This window comes from Pseudoliparis swirei, chromosome 2, assembly GCF_029220125.1.
Source record: "Pseudoliparis swirei isolate HS2019 ecotype Mariana Trench chromosome 2, NWPU_hadal_v1, whole genome shotgun sequence".
Classification (NCBI taxonomy): Eukaryota; Metazoa; Chordata; class Actinopteri; order Perciformes; family Liparidae; genus Pseudoliparis; species Pseudoliparis swirei.
Genome location: NC_079389.1, coordinates 23230588 through 23254900, shown reverse-complemented (window position 1 = coordinate 23254900; position 24313 = coordinate 23230588). Strand labels below are relative to the sequence as shown.

The following is a 24313-nucleotide window of genomic DNA, read 5'->3' as shown; positions in this document are numbered from 1 at the left end:
ACCCGACAGAAGGAGGGGGGGGGGGCTTCAGGGGCTTTTGGAGCACACAAAAAATCAGGGGTACGACATTTTTTGTGTATTTTTTTTCCCGTGTTTAATTGGACAAATGAATAGCATTCCGGCTCGGGGGGCGCATAGTGGCATTATTGTTCTGGGAGGATAAACACAGGAGGGGGCCGGACTATAAAAGCCCAGAATAAACAGCCTCTCACAGGATTGAATGTCTGTTTATGACCTTTAATACCAAGTGCACGGCTCTAAAATCACTAATTACATCAGCTGCGTGCAATCCTGGGGAAAGGGCTCTTAAAAAGCAGGTATTGGTGGCTGTGTGTGTGTGTGAGAGAGTGTGTGAGAGAGAGAGTGTGTGTGTGTCGGGTTAATTATGTCTAATGTGTTTGTGTCATATATTTAGGTCCATTCTACGCTTTTCTAAAAATGTATAGCTCCATTTCCTCGGTCTTAACTTTATTCCTGTGTGTGTGTGTGTGTGTGTCGGCCCTCAGAGAGCTGACCTTGGGGTTTCCTCTCCCCTGATCTCTGCAGACTCTGGTTATTAAAACATGTTTCCTTCTTCCTCTGAGGAGGAGCTGAGGACTCCTTCAACACGCTGACGGCCATTAATAAAAACACCACATGGGGAGGAGAGAGGAACCGTTAGAGAGGAACCGTTAGAGACGGACGGTTCACTTCTTTTATTTTATTTTCATTAACTTAAATTTGCACTTCTGGGATTTGATAAAAAAATGTCACTTAAAGTTAAAACAAATTCACAGTTTAGCCCACTACCACTCCGGGCCACAGGGGGCGCCATCATCAACACAGCATGAACGCTTCTGACTTTTAGTCTTTTTAAGAAAGTACAAATAGAAAGAAGTTTGTTTCACGCAAACAAACCTCGAGGCGTGAGGCGTGAGACGTGTGAGGGGAAGAAAAAGGACCCGAGAGAAAGGAAACAGTCATGGCGTCCAGGCGAGTCGTGGAGGCCGTCACCTCGTCAGTCAGCGGTGTGTCGTCAGAACGAACCCGTCACCTCATCACTCAGCCGGCTGCTCGGCCTCCTAGCTGCCGCAGTCGATGTCTCTACCGCTTATGCTGTCGCAACCGCTACCACTGTCAGATAGTTGATTTATAGTTATGATGTTTACTAGAAGTCACGTTTGACCTTCTCTAACCGGAACTACTTTCGGTTTGTAGAATTTAAACCAAAACTGCTCCAAAAGTCTATATTTCATAGATTTTCGGACGAGCGTGACTGTGTGGCTCTTACTTCTACAGTGTAAAGTTATTAACACTAAACACCGCATGCTTTTACTGTAGGAGCTCAGGAAAAAGAGCTTTTGTCTGGGACTATTTTCATGTGCGGATTAACACACTTTCACCTTTTAAACGAGGCATTCATGTTCCGTAACACGCGATCTTGTTGCGCTGCTGCATATATTTGTTTATTGTATTTATTTACAGCAAAGACATCGTGTTGTCCGTCCCGGCTGTAATATCCCTCCGCCAGAGGAAATAGATCCCTCGTAACCGGAAGCCTGTCACCGCCGCGGACGTCTCTCTCTGCGGGGCTCGAACACGTTTATAACTCGTGTCCCAGTCACCAGCCCGCGGGGCAGAATGTCACGAGGCCGCGCAATGACAGCCCGCGGCCGCGCGCGCGTGCCCGTTGGACTCAGCGTCACCCGAGCTGCTGTCCGTCAAGACCGCGACGCGGAGGAACCGTACGCGCACGCTTACGCGCGCACACACACACACACACACGCGTACACACAATAATGAAGTAAAACAAAATAAACCGTTCTATTTGTGGATATTGTTGCACACGTGACCTTTGACCCTCTAAACTCGTGCCCGCGCCTTCGGCCGTTATGGTGCTGCCCGCTGCAGGTGGTGTGTGTGTGTGTGTGTAGGGGGGGGTCCCAACATGGAGCCGGACCTGGGCCCAGATACTAGGGGGTCTGGTCCGGAACCAGTTAAAGGAAAGGCAAGACTGCCATCTAGTGACTCAGAGGCCTGATTTATTTAAATATATATATGTATATATAAATGAAGTCATAACTCAAATTTCAAGTGTATTTTTTGTGTTATTTTGAGTCTTGTAAATTTGTAACAAATCAATTAATCGGTCACTAAACTTTAATGTCATTACGTCGGTCACCTGAATAATTTGTATTTTTAATTTTTGTATCTATTTTGAATAATATAATTGTGTTATTTGAATCAGTATTATTATTTATTTAATATTATTGTATTATTTGTAGCAGTATTATTATTTATTTATGATTTATTTATAAATGATGCCGAACATGCTGCAGTGGAATATATGAATATATACAATATTATATATATATATACAATATATATATACTATATATATACAATATAATATATATATATTAAAGCAACAGATGACTCAGGCAGAAGTCACAGTCGTTTCTTCTCTTTAAATCTCACGTTGGAGACGATGAATCTGAGTCTGGGATTCATCCACAAGAATTTTTAATTTTGGTAGGTGTGACATTTACAGCCCCCCGAGACACCCCCCCCCCCCAAGAAAAGAGAGGGGGAACCCATAAAGAGCTCTCTCCCTTTAACGAGCCTGTAAATACTGAAGTTAATTAGTTTTCGTGCTCCGTGAGATTAAAACATGAACAATGGAGCGACGAGGTGTTTCTACTTTTCATTACTACAGTGTCTGATGTGGCTGGAGGAGGAGGAGGAGGAGGAGGAGGAGGGTTGCATCAGATTTTAAGTACATTGACAAACAGTGAAAACCTGGAATGCAGCGGAGAGCTTATTGCGCAACACGAAACTACAGAAGAATGTTCTTTATGATTACAGGATGGCTCCTCCTCTTCCTCCCCTCCTCCTTCGCATCCTTCCTCATCTTCTTCCTCCTCTTTCTTTCTTCCTCTCTGTTGGTCCGGGGTGTTGTTTCTTTTGTATTAACTTTTTTTATTTTTCCAATTTATTCATTTAAAAATAAATGTAATTGATAAAGAGAAAATGTATTAAAAAGGTAAAATTTAATTAAATTGCACAGGAAGCTAAATAACGAAATATCCGTTCATGTCCTACATAACTTTTTTAAATAAACATAACAATATATATTAGAAATGGGACAATTTAACATAATTTAATAATTAAATATCAGTTAATCGCCTTCATTTCTTTTTTATATTATTTGTGCTAAATTTGTAATGCCATATACATTTTTTTTAGAAAAACTATTTGGGAAACAAAGTGTTACTAAATAATGCATCTAATTAAATAAACACATTAAACATTTGATAAAAAAGGGAAAATTAAATGTAAATTGCCACAAAGTTAAATATGGATTATTGCTACAATTTATGGCATACAAATATATTTTTATTTGGGAAAATAAAGTTTTACAAAAAATAAATTTCCTTCAAAATTAAATATAAATTGCCATAAAGTAAAATAAGTAAATGTTTCATAATTGTTGCTAATTTTATGGCATAATAATTTATTTATCGAGTTATTTATTTATATTTTGGCCACTTTCCTCATCCATATAGACGTGTTTTATCTGCGTCGTTTCTCCTGGAATAAAAAGATTCTCCTCGTGCTTTGAAATCTAAAACGTGAATTTACTTTTATTTGGGAAAGAAAAACATGAAAAACTAAATGTAGAAACATCCAAAAGCTCTCCGGTCCCCCTCTGGACCTCCTCTGGACCCCCTCCGCTCCCCCTGTCGACCTCTGGACCCCCTCTGGACCTCCTCTGAACCTCCTCTCGTCCCCCTATGGACCTCCTCTGGACCTCCTCTCGTCCCCCTATGGACCTCCTCTGGGATCCAACATGGCGTCCTCTGTGAGCTCAAGCGATGGTCAGGATGGCGCGCTCCCTCTTCCTCCTCTTCCTCTTCTTCGCAGCCACGTGGCCCGTGGCGTCGGCGAAGAACATCACGTCCTCTTTGCTCTCGATCTCTCGCTGGAGGAACTGGAGCGCCGCGCTGTTGAAGCCCATCACGTCCTGGACGTGAGAAGAGAAGAAGATCACTCATTAAAAAGGTCTTTTCTCCAGACGCTCGTCTTCCTCCTCCTCCACCGCTCGTCTTCCTCCCCCAGACTCACTCTGATCTGCTGCACCTTCGCCACCGTGTGGCTCCGCAGCTCGTCCACCACCGACAGCAGCATCTGGTTACTGGAGATCGGCCCGAAGTGGATCCTGATCAAAGGAGCCTCCGGTTAGAGATCATCACCTCCACATATATACATATATACATATATATGTAATATATATACATATATATATAATATATATACACATACACACATCTCTATTCAGACGATACTCCAGGAGACAAAAGCTTCAAAATAAGAGTTCTTTAATAAATATATCAGAGGATGAAGGCAAATTAATTCAGTTTAATGACTTTACTATAAAACCAGGAAAAGACAAGCAGTATTACCATATCCACAACACAATATGATTATTATACCAGTTTATACTTTTAATTATTAACCTAAAACAATATTTCTGTCTACTTTTACTTAATTCAAGGTCATCTTCTGTTTCTTCTTATTATTTAAAGATAGTCTTTTTTATTTATTTATTTTATTTTATTTCTTTTATTTAGTGTATTTCTTTTATTTATGTTATTTTATTACACCTTGAGATTTATAGAATAAATAAATGTATTTATTCAAAAATGTAATATGCGTTATATTTAATATTATTTTATTTTATTCACATTTTTTGTTATTCCAAAATAGTAATAACAGGAATAAAATAAGTAGAAATCGAGTATCGAGCCAATTTTATGAAAATTAATTAACAACAGAAGTTATCACGTGACTACAGGTCTAGAACTTTATGATTTAATTGCACCGAGTTTAACACACACACACACATACTCACACTCTCACACACACACACGCTCTCACACACTCACACACACACTCACACACACACACACACACACACTCACACTCACTTGAGGAGGAAGAACAGGCAGCGGCACACCAGCTCCACCTCCAGGCCGAGCTGCATGTAGCCGTTGAACAGCCTCAGCAGCTGGGGCACGTAGGGGAACGGCAGCACCAGCAGGGACACCTCCAGCTCACTGGGGAATGGAACCGGCAACCCGGACGGCGGGTGGTTAATACACAGGCAGGGCGACCAATGAGCTTCAAGGGGGAGGAGCCACGCCTCACCTGGACCGGACCTTCTTTATGACGTCCAGGACGTAGCGCGCCGGCTGCAGGAGGAACACAGACACCATCAAGACAACGTCTTCATCACCATGATGATGAAGATTAAGAGGATCGTCTTCTTCACTTACTGAGATGTTCCCCAGCGCGGCGAGGATGGGGTTCGGCCGGGGAGGAGGAAGCTGCAACAAACAACACGAACGCTCGTAAACAATTCACCGGGAGGAGGAGGAGGGAAGAGGCAGAGGAGGAAGAGGGAGGAGGGATGAGGAGGAAGGAAGAGAAGGAATGAGGAGGGAGGAGAAAGGAGGGAGGAAGAGGAATGAGGAGGGGGAGGAGGAGGAAGGAAGAGGAAGAGGAGGTAGATGACGAGTAAGGAGGAGGAGGAAGGAAGAGGAGGCGTCTCGGGGCTCCACCTTGTTCACTGCCGTCATGCTGGCGTATTTGTGCTCCTCCATCTTCTGGTCCTCCTCTTTGTAGAGCTCCAGAGCCTCCATGATGCGCTCGGCCTGCAGAACAACAAACAAACAACAAACAGACAAACAAACAAACAAACACCTCGATGAAGGACGTGTTGTTCTTATTCTTTATTCTTGTTCTTTATTGTTGACGTGTTGTTGGACTCACAGCTTTCACCGTCTCTACGGTCTTCTTGGAGGCCGGCGCCGCTTCTCCTGGCGTCTCTCCAGGAACCTGAGGAGGAGGAGGAGGAGGAGGAGGAGGAGGAGGAGGAGGAATGAATTTATTTCCTATATTTATTTAAAAATATATTTGTTGGTATATTTTATGGCATATTTAATACATGCAGAACCACATGGAGAACCACATGGAGAACAACTCACCACGGGAGCGTCTTCTTTGCCGATGCTCTCCTCAAACTCGGCTTCTCGTTCCTGTGAGAACATAAACGTGGTCGTTGAGAGACAAATAAACGGCGTCCTGCCTCTCAGTAGCCCCGCCCTCTCACTGCTTCTCGGTAGCCCCGCCCCCTCACAGCCTCTCGGTGGCCCCGCCCCCTCACCGTCTCACGCTCCTCCTCCAGGATGATGGGCTCCCTCGTCCTCTCCCACAGGCGGAGGGATTTGTCGTGCGACGCCGACACGATGTGGTCGCCGCTCGGGCTGATGGCGAGACACCAGACCTCGCGGTGATGGCCCTGGAGACGAGGAGTCGGGAATCAGTCATGTGACACAGCCGGGGGAAGGAAGACGTATCGCCCACCAGGACGAGGAATGCCCAGAGGCCACACGATATTATTACCATAATATCACGATATTATGACGTTACGATATCATCCCGCTAAGATATTATCACGATATTATCACATTACGATATTATCACGTTACGATATTATCACCATAATATTACTTTACGGTATTACCACCATATTATCACGTTACAATATTATCACATAACGATATTATCATATTATCACTTAACGATATTATCACGTTATGATGTTATCAAGTTACGATATTATCAAGTTACGATATTATCGCGTTACGATATTGTCACGTATCAATATTGTCACAATATCACGTTACGATATTATCACCATATTATTATGTTACGATATTAGCACCATATTATCAAGTTACGATATTATCACAATATCACTTTACGATATTATCGCGTAACGATCTTATCACTTTACGATATTATCACCATATTATTACGTTACGATATTGTCACGATACGATATTGTCACAATATTACTTTACGATATTATCATGTTAGGATATTATCACTTTACGATATCACGATAATAATATGAAGGGGGAGGAGCCAAGCGTCACCAGAGGGCCGCACTAATAAAGGGGGAGGAGCCGAACATTACCAGGGGACCACATGTATAAAGGGGGAGGAGCCTCACCTCGAGCGTCTGGATGTGCTCGAACTTGTCGGCGTCCCACTGTTTGATCTTCTTGTCCTTCCCCGCTGTGAAGAACAGGTGAGTCTTGGGGACGAACTGGAGGAACATGACGCTGCAGGGGGAGGAGCCACAACACGACAGATGACGTCACAGCTACAGAATGACCAATGAACTCGTGACACGTCTGGTTATTCGGGTCCGCGTTGCCGGGGGTTACCTGTCGTCGTGAGCAAACATGGAGCGGTGACAGTCGCCGAAGTCCAAACCCCAGATCTTCACGTTCCGGTCGGCGGAGCCGGTGGCGATCAGCGTGCTGTCCTGATGGGGAGGAAGAACACGAGGTCAGAGTCCACGAAACGGACGCCATGACGACCCCGACATTAGAACCACGGCTTGAGCAACACGAGAGAAACAATGGCAGCACACGTGGAAGGAGGCGCCAGCTCATGAAGTTACTACGAGGATCTCTTACAGTGGTAGTGTTGGTTCTGCTGCCCCCTGTGGACTAAAGAGGTAGTGTTGGTTCTGCTGCCCCCTGTGGACTAAAGTGGTAGTGTTGGTTCTGCTGCCCCCTGTGGACTAAAGTGGTAGTGTTGGTTCTGCTGCCCCCTGTGGACTAAAGTGGTAGTGTTGGTTCTGCTGCCCCCTTTAGTGTTGGTTCTGCTGCCCCCTTTGGACTAAAGTGGTAGTGTTGGTTCTGCTGCCCCCTTTGGACTAAAGTGGTAGTCTTGGTTCTGGCGCCCCCTGTGGACTAAAGTGGTTGTGTTGGTTCTGCTGCCCCCTGTGGACTAAAGTGGTAGTGTTGGTTCTGGCGCCCCCTGTGGACTAAAGTGGTAGTGTTGGTTCTGCTGCCCCCTGTGGACTAAAGTGGTAGTGTTGGTTATGGCCCCTGTGGACTAAAGTGGTAGTGTTGGTTATACTGCCCACTGTGGACTAAAGTGGTAGTGTTGGTTCTGCTGCCCCCTGTGGACTAAAGTGGTAGTGTTGGTTCTGCTGCCCCCTTTGGACTAAAGTGGTAGTGTTGGTTCTGCTGCCCCCTTTGGACTAAAGTGGTAGTGTTGGTTCTGCTGCCCCCTTTGGACTAAAGTGGTAGTCTTGGTTCTGGCGCCCCTGTGGACTAAAGTGGTTGTGTTGGTTCTGCTGCCCCCTGTGGACTAAAGTGGTAGTGTTGGTTCTGGCGCCCCCTGTGGACTAAAGTGGTAGTGTTGGTTATACTGCCCACTGTGGACTAAAGTGGTAGTGTTGGTTCTGCTGCCCCTGTGGACTAAAGTGGTAGTGTTGGTTCTGGTGCCCCTGTGGACTAAAGTGGTAGTGTTGGTTCTGCTGCCCCTGTGGACTAAAGTGGTAGTGTTGGTTCTGGTGCCCCTGTGGACTAAAGTGGTAGTGTTGGTTCTGCTGCCCCTGTGGACTAAAGTGGTAGTGTTGGTTCTGGTGCCCCTGTGGACTAAAGTGGTAGTGTTGGTTCTGCTGCCCCTGTGGACTAAAGTGGTAGTGTTGGTTCTGCGCCCCTGTGGACTAAAGTGGTAGTGTTGGTTCTGGCCCCTGTGGACTAAAGTGGTAGTGTTGGTTCTGCTGCCCCTGTGGACTAAAGTGGTAGTGTTGGTTCTGGTGCCCCTGTGGACTAAAGTGGTAGTGTTGGTTCTGCGCCCCTGTGGACTAAAGTGGTAGTGCTGGTTCTGGCCCCTGTGGACTAAAGTGGTAGTGTTGGTTCTGCTGCCCTGTGGACTAAAGTGGTAGTGTTGGTTCTGCTGCCCCTGTGGACTAAAGTGGTAGTGTTGGTTCTGCTGCCCCTGTGGACTAAAGTGGTAGTGTTGGTTCTGGCCCCTGTGGACTAAAGTGGTAGTGTTGGTTCTGCGCCCCTGTGGACTAAAGTGGTAGTGTTGGTTCTGCTGCCCCTGTGGACTAAAGTGGTAGTGTTGGTTCTGCTGCCCCTGTGGACTAAAGTGGTAGTGTTGGTTCTGCCCCTGTGGACTAAAGTGGTAGTGCTGGTTCTGCTCCCTGTGGACTAAAGTGGTAGTGTTGGTTCTGCTGCGCCCCTGTGGACTAAAGTGGTAGTGTTGGTTCTGCTGCCCCCTGTGGACTAAAGTGGTAGTCTTGGTTCTGGCGCCCCCTGTGGACTAAAGTGGTTGTGTTGGTTCTGCTGCCCCCTGTGGACTAAAGTGGTAGTGTTGGTTCTGGCGACCCCTGTGGACTAAAGTGGTTGTGTTGGTTCTGCTGCCCCCTGTGGACTAAAGTGGTAGTGTTGGTTCTGGCGCCCCCTGTGGACTAAGGTGGTAGTGTTGGTTCTGCTGCCCCCTGTGGACTAAAGTGGTAGTGTTGGTTCTGCTGCCCCCTTTGGACTAAAGTGGTAGTGTTGGTTCTGCTGCCCCCTTTGGACTAAAGTGGTAGTCTTGGTTCTGCTGCCCCCTGTGGACTAAAGTGGTAGTGTTGGTTCTGGCGCCCCCTGTGGACTAAAGTGGTAGTGTTGGTTCTGGCGCCCCCTGTGGACTAAAGTGGTAGTGTTGGTTATGGTGCCCCCTGTGGACTAAAGTGGTAGTGTTGGTTCTGCTGCTCCCTGTGGACTAAAGTGGTAGTGTTGGTTCTGCTGCCCCCTGTGGACTAAAGTGGTAGTGTTGGTTCTGGCGCCCCCTATGGACTAAAGTGGTAGTGTTGGTTCTGCTGCCCCCTGTGGACTAAAGTGGTAGTGTTGGGTCTGGTGCCCCCTGTGGACTAAAGTGGTAGTGTTGGTTCTGCTGCCCCCTGTGGACTAAAGTGGTAGTGTTGGTTCTGCTGCCCCCTGTGGACTAAAGTGGTAGTGTTGGTTCTGCTGCCCCCTGTGGAATAAAGTGGTTGTGTTGGTTCTGCTACCCCCTGTGGACTAAAGTGGTAGTGTTGGTTCTGCTGGCCCCTTTGGACTAAAGTGGTAGTGTTGGTTCTGCTGCCCCCTTTGGACTAAAGTGGTAGTCTTGGTTCTGCTGCCCCCTGTGGACTAAAGTGTTAGTGTTGGTTCTGGCGCCCCCTGTGGACTAAAGTGGTAGTCTTGGTTCTGTCGCCCCCTGTGGACTAAAGTGGTAGTGTTGGTTCTGCTGCCCCCTGTGGACTAAAGTGGTAGTGTTGGTTATGGTGCCCCCTGTGGACTAAAGTGGTAGTGTTGGTTCTGCTGCCCCCTGTGGACTAAAGTGGTAGTGTTGGTTCTGCTGCCCCCTGTGGACTAAAGTGGTAGTGTTGGTTCTGTCGCCCCCTGTGGACTAAAGTGGTAGTGTTGGTTCTGCTGCCCCCTGTGGACTAAAGTGGTAGTGTTGGTTCTGTCGCCCCCTGTGGACTAAAGTGGTAGATGGCGGCGCGTACGGACACAGCGGCCCCTCTCTGTCCTGACCATTTGGTGTTTTGTTCTGTTTCTAAATGTTTGTGCAAAAGTTCGTCCAAAAATTGTTCGTCTTCGCCTCGTCTGTCTACGTCGGAACCCAAATATAGTCGCCAGGTTCTGTTAACCATCGGCAGGACCAAACTACACGGCACTCTGGATGCTGAACAAGCGGAAACACTCGGGGAGCACGGATTACTTCCGGCCTACGACCACACCGACCAAACCGGACTCGACTGCCACTCCTCCCCAGAAAGGAGGCGCCGCATGGCCAGGAGAGGAAGCAGAAGAGGGGTAGCGGAGGAACCCGAGCTAGGCTAGCGGCTAGGCCAACTCGTCCAGCCATACCATCCATTATCATGGCTAATGTGCGATCCTTGGACAATAAAATGGACCACATTAGACTGCTGCAGACGAGCAGCGAGACGTGAGGAACTGCTGTGTGCTTATCTTCACGGAAACATGGCTAGCGACAACATCCCCGACTCTGCTGTGAGACTGGAGCAGCTAACATGCTACCGGCGGACAGAGCCCTCGCTGATGGAGGGAAAACTTCGCGGCGGGTATGTGTTTACATCCGGGACGATGGTGCCGGGACGCTGCCGTGGTATGTAGACACTGCTCACCACTGGCGGAGTTTATGATCGTAAGGTGCCGTCCTTTTTATCTGCCGAGGGAATTTACGGCGATTCTGCTAGTCGCTGTTTACATCCCCCGACCTCCAACAACAGTGATAGAAATGCGGCACTTTGTGAACTGTATCAGGCCATCAGCGAACAACAGACGGCTCACCCAGACGGCTTCACCATCTTTGCTGGAGATTTCAACCATGCAAACCTTAAGACTGTCCTTCCCAAACTACACCAATTCAATTCAATTCAGTTTATTTGTATAGCCCAATTTCACAAATTACAAATTTGTCTCGGAGTGCTTTACAATCTGTACACATAGACATCCCTGCCCCAAAACCTCACATCGGACCAGGAAAAACTCCCAAATAACCCTTCAGGGGGAAAAAAAGGGAAGAAACCTGGAGGAGAGCAACAGAGGAGGATCCCTCTCCTAGGATGGACAGATGCAATAGATGTAATGTGTACAGAAGGACAGATTTAGAGTTAAAATACATTCAATGAATATGACAGAGTGTATGAATAGTTCACGATGGAGACCTCCACGATCCATCAGGCAGATGGCGGTGGGGAGGAGGAGGCGGAGTCCCAACAGGACAGTGGCCTAGTCATGAGCAGGAATTCCACGACCCAGACGATCCATCAGGCAGATAGGATTTATGCCGTCTCATAGGGTCCGATGACCCCATGAGACGTAAAGTCAAAGGACTTCCGGGAGAAAGCAGAGTTAGTAACGTGTGATTGAGAGATGAAAATTCATCCTTAAGGAGAAAAAGAGGAGATAGGTACTCAGTGCATCCTAAAACGTCCCCGCAGCTATAAGCCTATAGCAGCATATCAAGGGCTGGACCAGGGCAAACCTGATTCAGCCCTAACTATAAGCTCTGTCAAAGAGGAAGGTCTTAAGTCTACTCTTAAACGAGGTGACTGTGTCTGCCTCCCGGACTGAAATTGGAAGCTGGTTCCATAAAGAGGAGCTTGATAACCAAAGGCTCTGGCTCCCATTCTACTTTTTAAGACTCTAGGAACTATAAGTAGTCCGCATTTAGTGAGCGTAGCTCTAGTGGGGCAATATGGTACGACAAGCTCCTTAAGATATGATGGAGCATCACCAATCAAGGCTTTGTAGGTTAAGAGAAGAATTTAAAAGTGATTCTTGATTTTACTGGAGCCAGTGCAGAGCAGCTAGTGCAGGAGTGATGTGATCCTTTTCTTAGTTTTAGTGAGAACACGAGCTGCAGCATTCTGGATCAACTGGAGGGACCTAAGAGATTTATTAGAGCAGCCTGCTAATAAGGAGTTGCAGTAATCCAGTCTCAAATCAACGCTGAACCAATTTTTCTGCATCTTTTGAGACAAGATGTGCCTGATTTTGAAATATTACGATGAAAGAATGCAGTCCTTGAGATTTGCTTTACGTGGGAGTTAAAGGACAAGTCCCGATCAAAGATAACGCCAAGATTCTTTACAGTGGTGTTGGATGCCAGGGCAATGTCAGTTTACAGAATCCACATCACCAGATAATTGATCTCTGAGGTGCTCAGGCCGATTAAAATTACTTCGGTTTTGTCTGAGTTTAACATCAAGAAGTTGCAGGTCATCCATGTTTTTATGTCTTTAAGACATGCTTGAATTTTACAGAGTTGGTTGCTCTCCTCTGGTTTTATCGATAAATATAGTTGAGTGTCATCTGCATAACAATGAAAGTTTATGGAGTGTTTCCTGATAATATTGCCCAAAGGAAGCATGTATAAGGTAAATAAAATTGGTCCAAGCACAGAACCTTGTGGAACTCCGTGATTAACGTTGGTGGTTATCGAGCGCCATCGTCAAACTCGCCTCGTCCTGTCTACGCGGAACCCAAATATAGTCGCCAGGTTCTGTTAACCATCGGCAGGACCAAACTACACGCACTCTGGATGCTGAACAAGCGGAAACACTCGGAGCACGGATTACTTCCTACGACCACACCGACCAAACCGGACTCGACTGCCACCTCCCCAGAAAGGAGGCGCATAGCCAGAGAGGAAGCAGAAGAGGGTAAGGCCGAGGAACCCGAGCTAGGAGCTAGGCCAACTCGTCCAGCCATACCATCCATTATCATGGCTAATGTGCATCCTTGGACAATAAAATGGACCATTAGACTGCTGCAGACAAAGCGAGACGTGAGAACTGCTGTGTGCTTATCTTCACGGAAACATGGCTAAACGACAACATCCCGACTCTGCTGTGAGACTGGAGCAGCTAACATGCTACCGAGCGGACAGAGCCCTCGCTGATGGAGGAAAATCGGCGGCGGGTATGTGTTTACATCCGGGATGGTGCCGACGCTGCCGTGGTAGACACTGCTCACCACTGGCGGAGTTTATGATCGTAAAGGTGCCGCCTTTTTATCTGCCGAGGAATTTCTGGCGATTCTGCTAGTCGCTGTTTACATCCCCGACCTCCAACAACAGTGATAGAAATGCGTACTTTGTGAACTGTATCAGGCCATCAGCGAACAACAGGCGCTCACCCAGACGGCTTCACCATCTTTGCTGGAGATTTCAACCATGCAAACCTTAAGACTGTTCTTCCTAAACTACACCAGCATGTTGATTTCCTACAAGAGGAGACAACATTTTGGATCTGGTCTACACAACCCACAAAGGAGCGCATAAGGCCTCCCCCCTCCCCCACATAGGTCTCTCTGACCACATCACCGTCATGCTAATGCCAGCATACAGACCCAGAGTGAAAGCCTCCAGACCGGTTCTGAAGCAGGTACGGGTGTGGCCAGAGGGGCCTCCTCGCCTCCAAGACTGCTTTGACTCAACAGACTGGGGAATGTTTAAACAGGCAGCCACATACAACGACCACACAGACATTGGGGAGTACACAGACACTGTTACTTCTTACATTAGCAAGTGCATTGATGATGTGACCCATGTAAAGACCATCACCACTGGCTAACCAGAAGCCGTGGCTAACAGGGGAAGTCCATCGGCTGCTGAGGACTAGAAATAGGGTCTTCAGAGCTGGGGACGAAACAGACCTGAAAACAGCGAGAGCCAACCTGTCCCACGGCATCAGGAAAGCAAAAATGTTCTACACAAAAAAGATAACCCGGCACTTTAAAGACAGCAGAGACACACGCAGCCTGTGGCGGGGCATTCAGACCATCACAGACTATAAACCCACGCCACAGAACTGCGACAGCAACATCTCTCTGCTAAACAACCTCAACAGCTTCTTTGCCCGGTTTGAAGCACAGAACAGCACTCGTCCACACAAGACTCCGCCTCCCCACGATCAGGTTCTGTGCCTGTCTGCTGCCAGCGAGAAGAGGACTCTCGTCCATCAACACCCACAAGGCAACAGGTCCAGACAACATCCCTGGTCGTGTGCTGAAGGACTGCGCAGAGGAGCTTAAGGACGTCTTCACGGATGTCTTTAATACTTCTCTGAGACAAGCTGTTGTTCCATCATGCTTCAAGGTAACCACCATCATACCTGTGCCAAAGAAATCCACTCCGTCCTGCTTCAACGACTATCGTCCAGTGGCACTGACCCCATAAGCATGGAGTGCTTTGAACGACTAGGCATGTCGCATAGCAAATCCATGCTCCCGCACACTCTGGACCCTTTCCAGTTTGCATACCGGGCCAAACGGTCCACGGAGGATGCAATCTGCTCTGCTCTCCACCCAGCCCTCACCCACCTGGACAAAAAAGACTCCTATGTAAGAATGCTGTTCATAGACTTTAGCTCAGCATTCAACACAATCATCCCACAACAACTAATCTGCAAACTTGACCAGCTGGGGCTCAACACCTCGCTGTGTAACTGGCTGCTGGACTTCCTGAGTGAGAGGCCACAAGCAGTACGTGTTGGCAACAACACCTCGAGCAGCATCACACTCAGCACAGGGGCCCCTCAGGGCTGTGTGCTCAGTCCCCTGCTCTTCACCTTGCTGACTCACGACTGCAAAACCAGCTACAGCACCAATCACATGGTCAAGTTTGCAGGCGACACAACATTGATAGGTCTCATCACCAAGGATGACGAGACCCTCTACAGGAGGGAGGTCAACCTTCTGACCACGTGGTGCGGAGCCAACAACCTCCTGCTCAACAACAGCAAGACCAAAGAGATCGTTGTTGACTTCCGGAAAGGCCACACCCATCACCCACCACTGACCATCAACGGTGCGGACATTGAGCAGGTCAGCAGCACCAAATTCCTGGGGTGGAAATCAGTGAGGACCTCTCGTGGACAGCCAACACTACATCACTGGCAAAGAAAGAACAGAGGCGCCTCTACTTCCTCCGGAAACTGAGGAAAGCAGGGAGCCCCCCATCCATCATGTGCACCTTCTACCGCGGCACCATCGAGAGCATCCTGACCAACTGCATCACTGTGTGGGGCGGAAGCTGCACAGACCACAGCAGGAAAGCCCTGCAGCGCATAGTGAAGGCAGCTGGAAGGATCATGGGTGCCTCACTCCCCCCCCTCCCATCCTTGCAGGACATATACAACACCCGCCTCACCCGAAAAGCGACCTCGATTGAGAGTGACCCCTGCCACCCCTCACACGGTCTCTTCAGCCTCCTGCCCTCTGGGAGGAGATACTCACACCGCCAGGCTGTCCAACAGCTTCATCCACCAGGCGGTCAGGAAGCTGAACTCTCTCCCCATCCTCCCACTCCGTCCTCTTTCAGACTCACATGTCTGAATGCTGCTAGCACAATTTATGTTGTCTATATGTTTACATGTTTCTTACTATTTTTGCACTTTATGTTGTCTATATGTTCACAAGTTTTTTATTATTTTTGCACTCTATGTTGTCTATATGTTGCACAATTCACTTTATGTTGGACAGAAGAGAAACGCAATTTCGATCTTCTGTATGTTTGCACATATGGAAAATTGACAAATAAAACTGACTTTGACTTTGTGTTGGTTCTGGCGCCCCCTGTGGACTAAAGTGGTAGTGTTGGTTCTGCTGCCCCCTGTGGACTAAAGTGGTAGTGTTGGTTATGGCGCCCCCTGTGGACTAAAGTGGTAGTGTACTCACGTGTGAGATGTCCAGGCAGAGAACCGGCAGCTTGTGTCCGTACAGCGACAAGAAGAACTGCAGGAGAATCGTGGAGTTAGACCAGAAGCTATGGGACCGCGGGTGAAGGTCTAGGACTCTACGGTACCTTCAGGGAGTCCGTGTAGAACACCTTGACGGTGCAGTCCAGCAGGGAGACGGCCAGCAGCCGGTGGTCCGGAGAGAACTTCACACACAGGATGTCCTCCTCCAGCTGCAGGGTGCGCATGTGCTTCACCATCAGCCTCCTGCACACACACACACACACACACACACACACACACACACACACACACACACACACACACACACACACACACACACACACACACACACACACACACACACACACACAGGACTATTGTGAATGATTTAAGGAAACTACAGAAGGTACACAAGCATGACAATATCTTGGAAAGTGAAACATAAATTTCATAGAATTCCCCTCTCCCTCCCCGCCAAAATAAGAGCTTGTTTGTATTTTGAAGCAGAATATTTTATGATGAATAGAAAGCTGGAACTTGATGTGAGGATACAAATAAATAGATATAAATACATACAAATAGAATAATACAAATAGATAGAAATAGATAATAAATAAACATTTTTAAAAATCTGACAAAATAGTCACACATTTTCTATTAATAATATAATAATATTTAGGTGTAGAGCTCATTTCAAAACAGAATAAATATAAATAAAACATAAATACTGACATGAAAATGAAAATAGATAGAAAAGAAATCAGACCATATAAAGTAAAAAAATTCTTCTATTAATAAAATATAATAATATTTCAAAACAGACTATGCAGCTTTAAGTGCTGTAAATATTTATTTAAATTATGAAAACCTTCCATTTACAGGTAAAATAAATAATGGAATAATTTTTCTGCAATTTAAGAAAATCGAAACAAATATAAGACGTACTTCTGTCCGGTGGTTTCGTCTTTGATCAGCTCGAAGTCCCAGAACTTCACCGTCTTGTCTGCACTTCCTGTGACGATCCCCCTCTGAAGGACACACACACACACAGTAGTATTAAGGGAAGAGGAACCGTGTCAGACTGGGGGGGTGGTCTGGGGGGGTGGTCTGGGCTACGTGGTCTGGGGGGGCGGTCTGGTCTACCTGGTCCGGGGCGAGGCACAGGGACCACAGGGATCCTTTGTGGGCGTCCACCGTCTCCAGGAGGCTCCCGGAGGCGAGCTCGAAGATCTGCAGCTTCCCGCTCTGTCGGGGGGGAAAACAACAATCCGTATCCACGCCACGCCCACACGGCGGCCATGTTGTTGGCGGCGCTCCGACGTACCTTGGTCCCCAGGATGATCTGCCGGTCTCCGGGCACGAACAGCGAGCACAGGGCGTACTCGCACGCCATGGTGCGGACCACCTGCAGCGTGGACCGGTTCCAGACCTTCGCCGTGTCGCCGGAGGCGGAGAGCACGGCGAGGTTGTCGGAGCTGAAGCTCAGCGTGCGCACGTCGGTGCGGTGGCCGGCGAGCGTGAGGCGCGACGTCTTGTTGGCGTCGGGGGCGCCGGCGCCCGGGCCCGAGGGCTTCAGGCTGTAGGTCTCCAACGTGTTGTTCTGCAGGAGCAGCGCCACCTTCAGCTCGCCGCTCGCGCACGACAGGCAGTCCACCCACCTGGGAAGGGGGAGGAGTTAGGGGAGGAGTCTCGGGCTCGCGTCCTCCGGTAAGTTTTTTTGCTCGCCGCTCACCTGATCTTGGCCGAGGCTTTGATGGTGGTCAGTCGGATGATCTCGTCCTGCAGCGTCCGCTCCACGACAGGCTCCGCCTCCTCCATAGGCTCCGCCCCCTCTGACGCCGCCTTCTTAGCCCTGCAACGAGACGGGAGATCACACGATGAACGTCAGCGACGCGTAACACTTTTCCAAAATGAACCCCCAAAAATAAATAGTAAAAATAATAAATAAGATAAGATAAAGCTAAATAATACAAAATAAAGCTAAATAATACAAAATATAGCAAAATATAAAATAAAGCAAAATATTAATTATAAAATAAAGCAAAATAATATAAAATAAATCAAAAATATTGCAAATATAGCAAAATAATATAAAACACAGAAGGCTTTGATTTCGCCCCACGAGAGGAAACGAGCGTCTTTACTTGGCTGCCTTCTTCAGGGCCTTCTTCATCTTCTTGGCCCTCCTCTTCTTCACCTCCTCCTCCGGCAGCACGGAGAAGAGCTCCAGGACCGAGTCGTTGCCCTGGAGGAGGACGAGAAAGAGGAGCAGCGATTACGCAACAGGTCAGCTTCAGGAGAACTCGACAAAAACAAAACCAGAGAGGCCATGTTTTAATTAAACACATTAACAGACATTTATATATAAATGTATGTATTCATCACTCACGTGGCAGGCGAGGACCCGGGCCTTGGCGTCCGCGGCCAGCGACACCACTCGGTCTCGGGCTTCTCTCAGGATGGAACCGGCTTTCTTACAGCTCAAGATCCGCTGAGGATGAATATTAATAAATATTAATCAATATTTACGAATATTAATGTAGAGGTGATTATTATACACGGTTGTGTCCAACAGATATATTTTTTAAGCATTATCTATATATACATACATTTATAAATATATACACATATTTATAGATATATATATATAGATATACAAAAGTATATACATACATACATGTTTCTCGAAGAATACTCTCGTACCTCCTCTGGACTTTCATCATCCTCCTTATCGTCTTCCTCCTCGTCTTCACCCAGCAGAGTTTTCTCTTTCTTCACTTTGGGTTCTCCTTCAGCTTTCTCCTGGTGAGACACACACATATATATATAAATTAGGGCTATCAATCGATTAAAAAAAATTAACTAATTAATCGCACATTTTGAAATTCATTAATCGCGATTAAAAGTTATTTTTTCTTCTAAAGACTAAATCTTCTAAATGAACGAGTAATCACTTCAGACAGCGTGTATTTTAGACACTTGTTTAATTGTATTCTTTTTTAAAGACTAAACTTCACACAGAGCTGTGTTTTCAAAGAGGCTCCTACCTATAAAGTGTCAGCGAGGTATTTAATATTGTGGATGATAAATTGTTTCTTCAGTGAAACATCAGATTAGTAAACAAGGTGTATTAGAGACCCCATTGGTCCTGTCATCTTTAACATTGAACAGCAGAACCAGTGGCCTTGGTAAACTGACTGACATTCACATATGTCACGTTAACCCTCTGGAGTCTGGGGGCATTTTCTCGATTTTACAAAAAAATGTTAATTCACCTTTTAACGTCTTTTGCATGTGACACATCCCAGTGTTTCCCCACCATTCTATCAGGGTGAGGCCCCGCCCCCCTGTCATGTTCTCTATAGCGCCAGATTACAGCAGAAGTAATGTAAGGTTATTTTCTTAAAGACGTCTTTGTTCTTTTATTAAACTAAACGTCTGTTGTTGGTCGTCTCTACAGCAGCATGTCATTCTGTCTCCACGTGTCGGTCACTCTTCTCGGCTCTCCGTCCCGCGCGCCGCAGAGCTCCATGTCGGCGTGTCTGCGCGCGCATCGGGCGGAGCAACAAAAAGTCCCCTTTACCTTCCGCCCCGCGTCACCGACACGTCGCCCTCTGCTTCTCTGTGAATATGGAGGAGCAGACGGGAGGAAGGAGGCGGACTGCCGCGGCTTGACACTCACAGGAGTGAAACAACTTCAACGACACCGGAAGTAAACAAAGTTGCGTTAAAATATTTTAGTGCGTTAATCGCGGCCAAATTAATCGCATAGATTAACGCGTTAACGCTGACAGCCCTAATATAAATATAGATAAATATATACATATTTTATATATATATATATATATATATAATAAACATATATATATATAAGGATATTCTTCTCTTCCTCACCTCCTGCAGGTAGGTGATGTCCCAGGCTCTGAGCTCACTGTCTGCAGAGCCCGTCAGCAGCCTGTTCTCCTGGTTCAGCAGCACCATGCCCCACACCTACACACACACACACATGTCACATGACTTCATCCAAGGGAGCTCTGATTGGACGAAATATTAAAAAGCCAGGGCGGCCCTCACCTCGCTGCGGTGGCCCACCATGGTCTTGAAGCAGTGCTGCGTGTCCAGGTCCCACCACTTCACGAAGCTGTCCTTGGAGCTGAGCGGCACAAGAACACAACGTTTAAACAGCGTGGAGCCCAGAAGGGTCATTTCTATTGTTTTATAAATATATATGTTAATAAATAATAATAATAATAATAAATATATATATATATATATGTTTAAATTCGTATATATTCTTCTATAGTGTCGTCTTAGCTTTTTTAAACTGTTTTTTAGATAAAACTCTCAAATTTCCTCGGGGATTAATAAAGTTATATTTTATATTATTTTTGCTTTATTCTATGTTGTCCTTTTCTTATTGTATCTAATTGTTGTATTAAAAAAATTGTCATATTCTATCGTATCTCATTGTTTTTTTATACATTTTTGTTCAATTCTATCTCATCCATTTTTTTCATTATTTACTTCGTTCTATTGTATCGTATTTTTTAATTTGTTCAATTCTATCGTATATCTAACTTTTAAATGAGTGAATTTGTTCTTTTCTATCGTACCTAATTGTTTCATGATATATTTAGCTTTAATTCTTTTTTTTCGTACTATTTCTCGAATTATTTTCTATTATTTTTTCTTCATTTTAGCTTTATTTTATATTTTTCTCTATTTAAAAAAAATTTAGTTTTATTTTTTCTTTATTTTATATTATTTTTCTTTATTTTATATTACTTTGCCTTATTCTATATTATTTTGCTTTATATAATATTATTTTATTTTGGTAGTCACCTGGTGACCAGCAGGTTCCTGTCCTTGAGGAACAGAGCCTGGGTGATGACGTCCTTGTGTCCTCGGAGCCGGTAGAGACCCGACTCGTTGATGATGTCCCACACGATCACGTCCGTGTCCTGGAGGGAACAAAGGTTATTATTATTATTAATAATAATAATAACTAATGCTAATAGTTTAATGTCCCTCACCCTGGAGCCGGTGGCGAGCCGAGCGCCCAGGGCGTCGTAGCGCATGGCGCTGACGGCCGACTTGTGGCCGTTGAAGGACACGGCGCTCTCGCCGCTCAGCACGCTGAACACGCGCACGGCGCCGTCCTCGTAACCCACGGCGACGTGGACGCCGTCCGGCGACGGGCAGATGAAGGTGACCTCGTGCTTCTGGCCCGGCAGGATCATGACCTGGTGGAGGGAGAGAGACACAGAGGATGAGTTAGAGAGAGAGAGACGGAGAGTTAGAGAGAGGGAGAGGGGGGGGGAGACATTAGGGGAGAGAGACAATAGGAGAGAGAGAGGGGATGAGTTGAAGAGATGGAGAGACATTAGGGGAGAGAGAAAGAGAGGGGGGGGGACAGAGGGGTTGAGTTGCAGAGGGAGAGAGAGGGGAGGCGAGGGGGGAGAGGAGGGGGATCGAGAGACATTAGGAGAGAGAGTGAGAGATTAGGGGAGAGAGAGAGGGGATGAGTTGGAGAGAGGGAGAGAGGATGAGTTAGGGGAAAGAGAGAGAGGGGGAGCAAGGCGGGAGAGAGAGAGGGGGGAGAATTAGAGACATTAGGGGAAAGAGAGAGGGGGAGGGACAAGGGGGGAGAGAGAGACATTAGGAGAAAAAGAGAGAGAGGGCGAGAGAGACATCAGGGGATGAGTTGGAGAGAGGGAGTTAGAGAGGGAGAGAGGGGGAGAGAGAAACCAAAAAAGAAAGGAGGAGTCTGACCTTCTCTCCCTTGCGGACGTCCCAGATGAACACGTGTTCGCACGCGGCCACGGCGACGTGGCGCCCGCGCTCTCCGCCGCGCAGCGTGACGTACGCTATGTTGGCCTTCTGGCCGCCGATCACGCCGAACACGGCGCTGGCGGCGTAGCGCAGGTACTGCTTAGTCAGCCCCATGGCGGGGAAGGGTCCTGAGGGAGGGTCACTCAGGGTTAGTCGCCATTTAGTCAACTTGCTTCTATCGGTGGAGGTCAGAGGTTATCGAGAAGTTATCGATGACATCATCGCCGAAGAGCTCCGAAATCAAGAGGAATTCACCACATACTATAATTATATTATACTATTATTATAATATACCACATACTATTATTATATCATACTATTATTATAATATACCACATACTATTATTATATTATACTATTATTATACTATACCACATACTATTATTATAATATACCACATACTATTATTATAATATACCACATACTATTATTATAATATACCACATACTATTATTATAATATACCACATACTATTATTATATTATACTATTATTATACTATACCACATACTATTATTATAATATACTATTATTATACTATACCACATACTATTATTATACTATACCACATACTATTATTATAATATACCACATACTATTATTATAATATACCACATATTATTATTATACTATACCACATACTATTATTATAATATACCATACTATTATTATAATATACCACATACTATTATTATATTATACTATTATTATACTATACCACATACTATTATTATAATATACTATTTTATAATATACTATTATTATAATATACTATTATTATACTATACCACATACTATTATTATACGATACCACATACTATTATTATAATATACTATTATTATACTATACCACATACTATTATTATAATATACTATTATTATAATATACCACATACTATTATTATACTATACCACATACTATTATTATAATATACTATTATTATTATATACCACATACTATTATAATATACTATTATTATAATATACCACATACTATTATTATAACATACCACATACTATTATTATAATATACTATTATTATAATATACCACATACTATTATTATAATATACTATTATTATACTATACCACATACTATTATTATAATATACCACATACTATTATTATAATATACCACATACTATTATTATATACTATTATTATAATATACCACATACTATTATTATAACATACCACATACTATTATTATAATATACTATTATTATAATATACCACATACTATTATTATAATATACCACATACTATTATTATAATATACCACATACTATTGTCCAAATTACAGTCATTACAGATGTGTTTTTATATTCATACTTTCATATTTTTTAATGCACTGTAACTATTCTTTTAGTTTTTAAGTTAACTGATCAAATGTACATTATTATGTAATAAGACACAATAACATAATGTTAACTATGTTACTGACATGTGAAATTATTAATGTGTAAAGCACATTTCATTCTTACTACAATTATGATGTACTCCTACACCACTATCTGACAGCTTAGATACCTACAGTTAGTTGAATTATGTTTATTATTAACAATTTAGCTCCAACTACTGCAGTACTTTGACTTATAACAGAGTATTTCTACACTACATTACTACTTTTGCTTAAGAGAGCCTTTAATATCATAATTTCATGTGTAAAACCGTGTTTCTGGACTCATACTCGTTTATTCTGCTTTTAAATGATCGATAATCGACCTTAAATGTTGACTTTTATGCTATTTCTAGCTACGTACAGCATGCTAGTCTATTTAGTCAGAACATTGTTTGTTTTGTTACACTTTCCAGCACGCGTGGGCGGGGTTACGAGATCTCATCGATCTATCAAGTCCGTACGCGTCAAACCCCGCCCGCCCGCCCAACGCCGCGCAACGAATCTAGTGACACGCCGCTGCTTCCCGAATCCACGTGGTGAAGTTCTTACGTAAACGTAGCCCTTAAAGTCCCGAACAACGTAGTTTTAAGTCCGCATGTGTATTATATATATTTAACGTAGAGTTTAGCGTGTCTTTCTTTAGCGTAACGTAGTTTAATAGTCGGTTATTTGCTCTTCTTACCTCAGAAACGCGGTCGCGAGCTCCACTTGTGTTTCCTGCGGATTCAGACTGAACGAGTCGATCACAGGTTCATCGATACCAACGGTCGGTAATTTACGTAAAAGTACTAAAACTACACTGTAAAAATACTCTTACAGGACAGTCATGCAGCATAACGTATTACAATGTCCCCTGTGACTGTTATATTATTATATGTATTACATAATCAAGTTATTATTACAAATGCATTAGTTTAAAAGCATAAATGTGCTGTTGTTGTTGGTTGAGCTCGAGCTCATTTATATTTCATATATTTTTTAATGTGGAATTATC

General features: G+C 45.1%; 1 protein-coding gene across 1 annotated transcript; it reads right to left on the bottom strand.

Annotated features, from left to right (window-relative positions):
- Positions 1-3693: 3693 nt before the first annotated feature.
- On the bottom strand, positions 3694-24032 carry wdr3 (WD repeat domain 3). Its single transcript, XM_056433615.1, has 26 exons — positions 24002-24032; positions 21860-22047; positions 21121-21330; positions 20930-21048; positions 20162-20240; positions 19982-20077; positions 18791-18889; positions 18477-18578; positions 18232-18332; positions 17820-17939; positions 17412-17745; positions 17231-17332; positions 17033-17115; positions 16213-16351; positions 16086-16142; positions 7275-7375; positions 7058-7169; positions 6206-6340; positions 6027-6077; positions 5812-5877; positions 5601-5693; positions 5316-5366; positions 5188-5231; positions 4968-5096; positions 4105-4198; positions 3694-4003 (listed from the first exon to the last, which is right to left on the bottom strand). Exons 2-26 carry the CDS (start codon positions 22031-22033, stop codon positions 3848-3850), a joined length of 2847 nt encoding a protein of 948 aa, XP_056289590.1. The 5' UTR covers positions 22034-22047; positions 24002-24032; the 3' UTR covers positions 3694-3847.
- Positions 24033-24313: the final 281 nt, after the last annotated feature.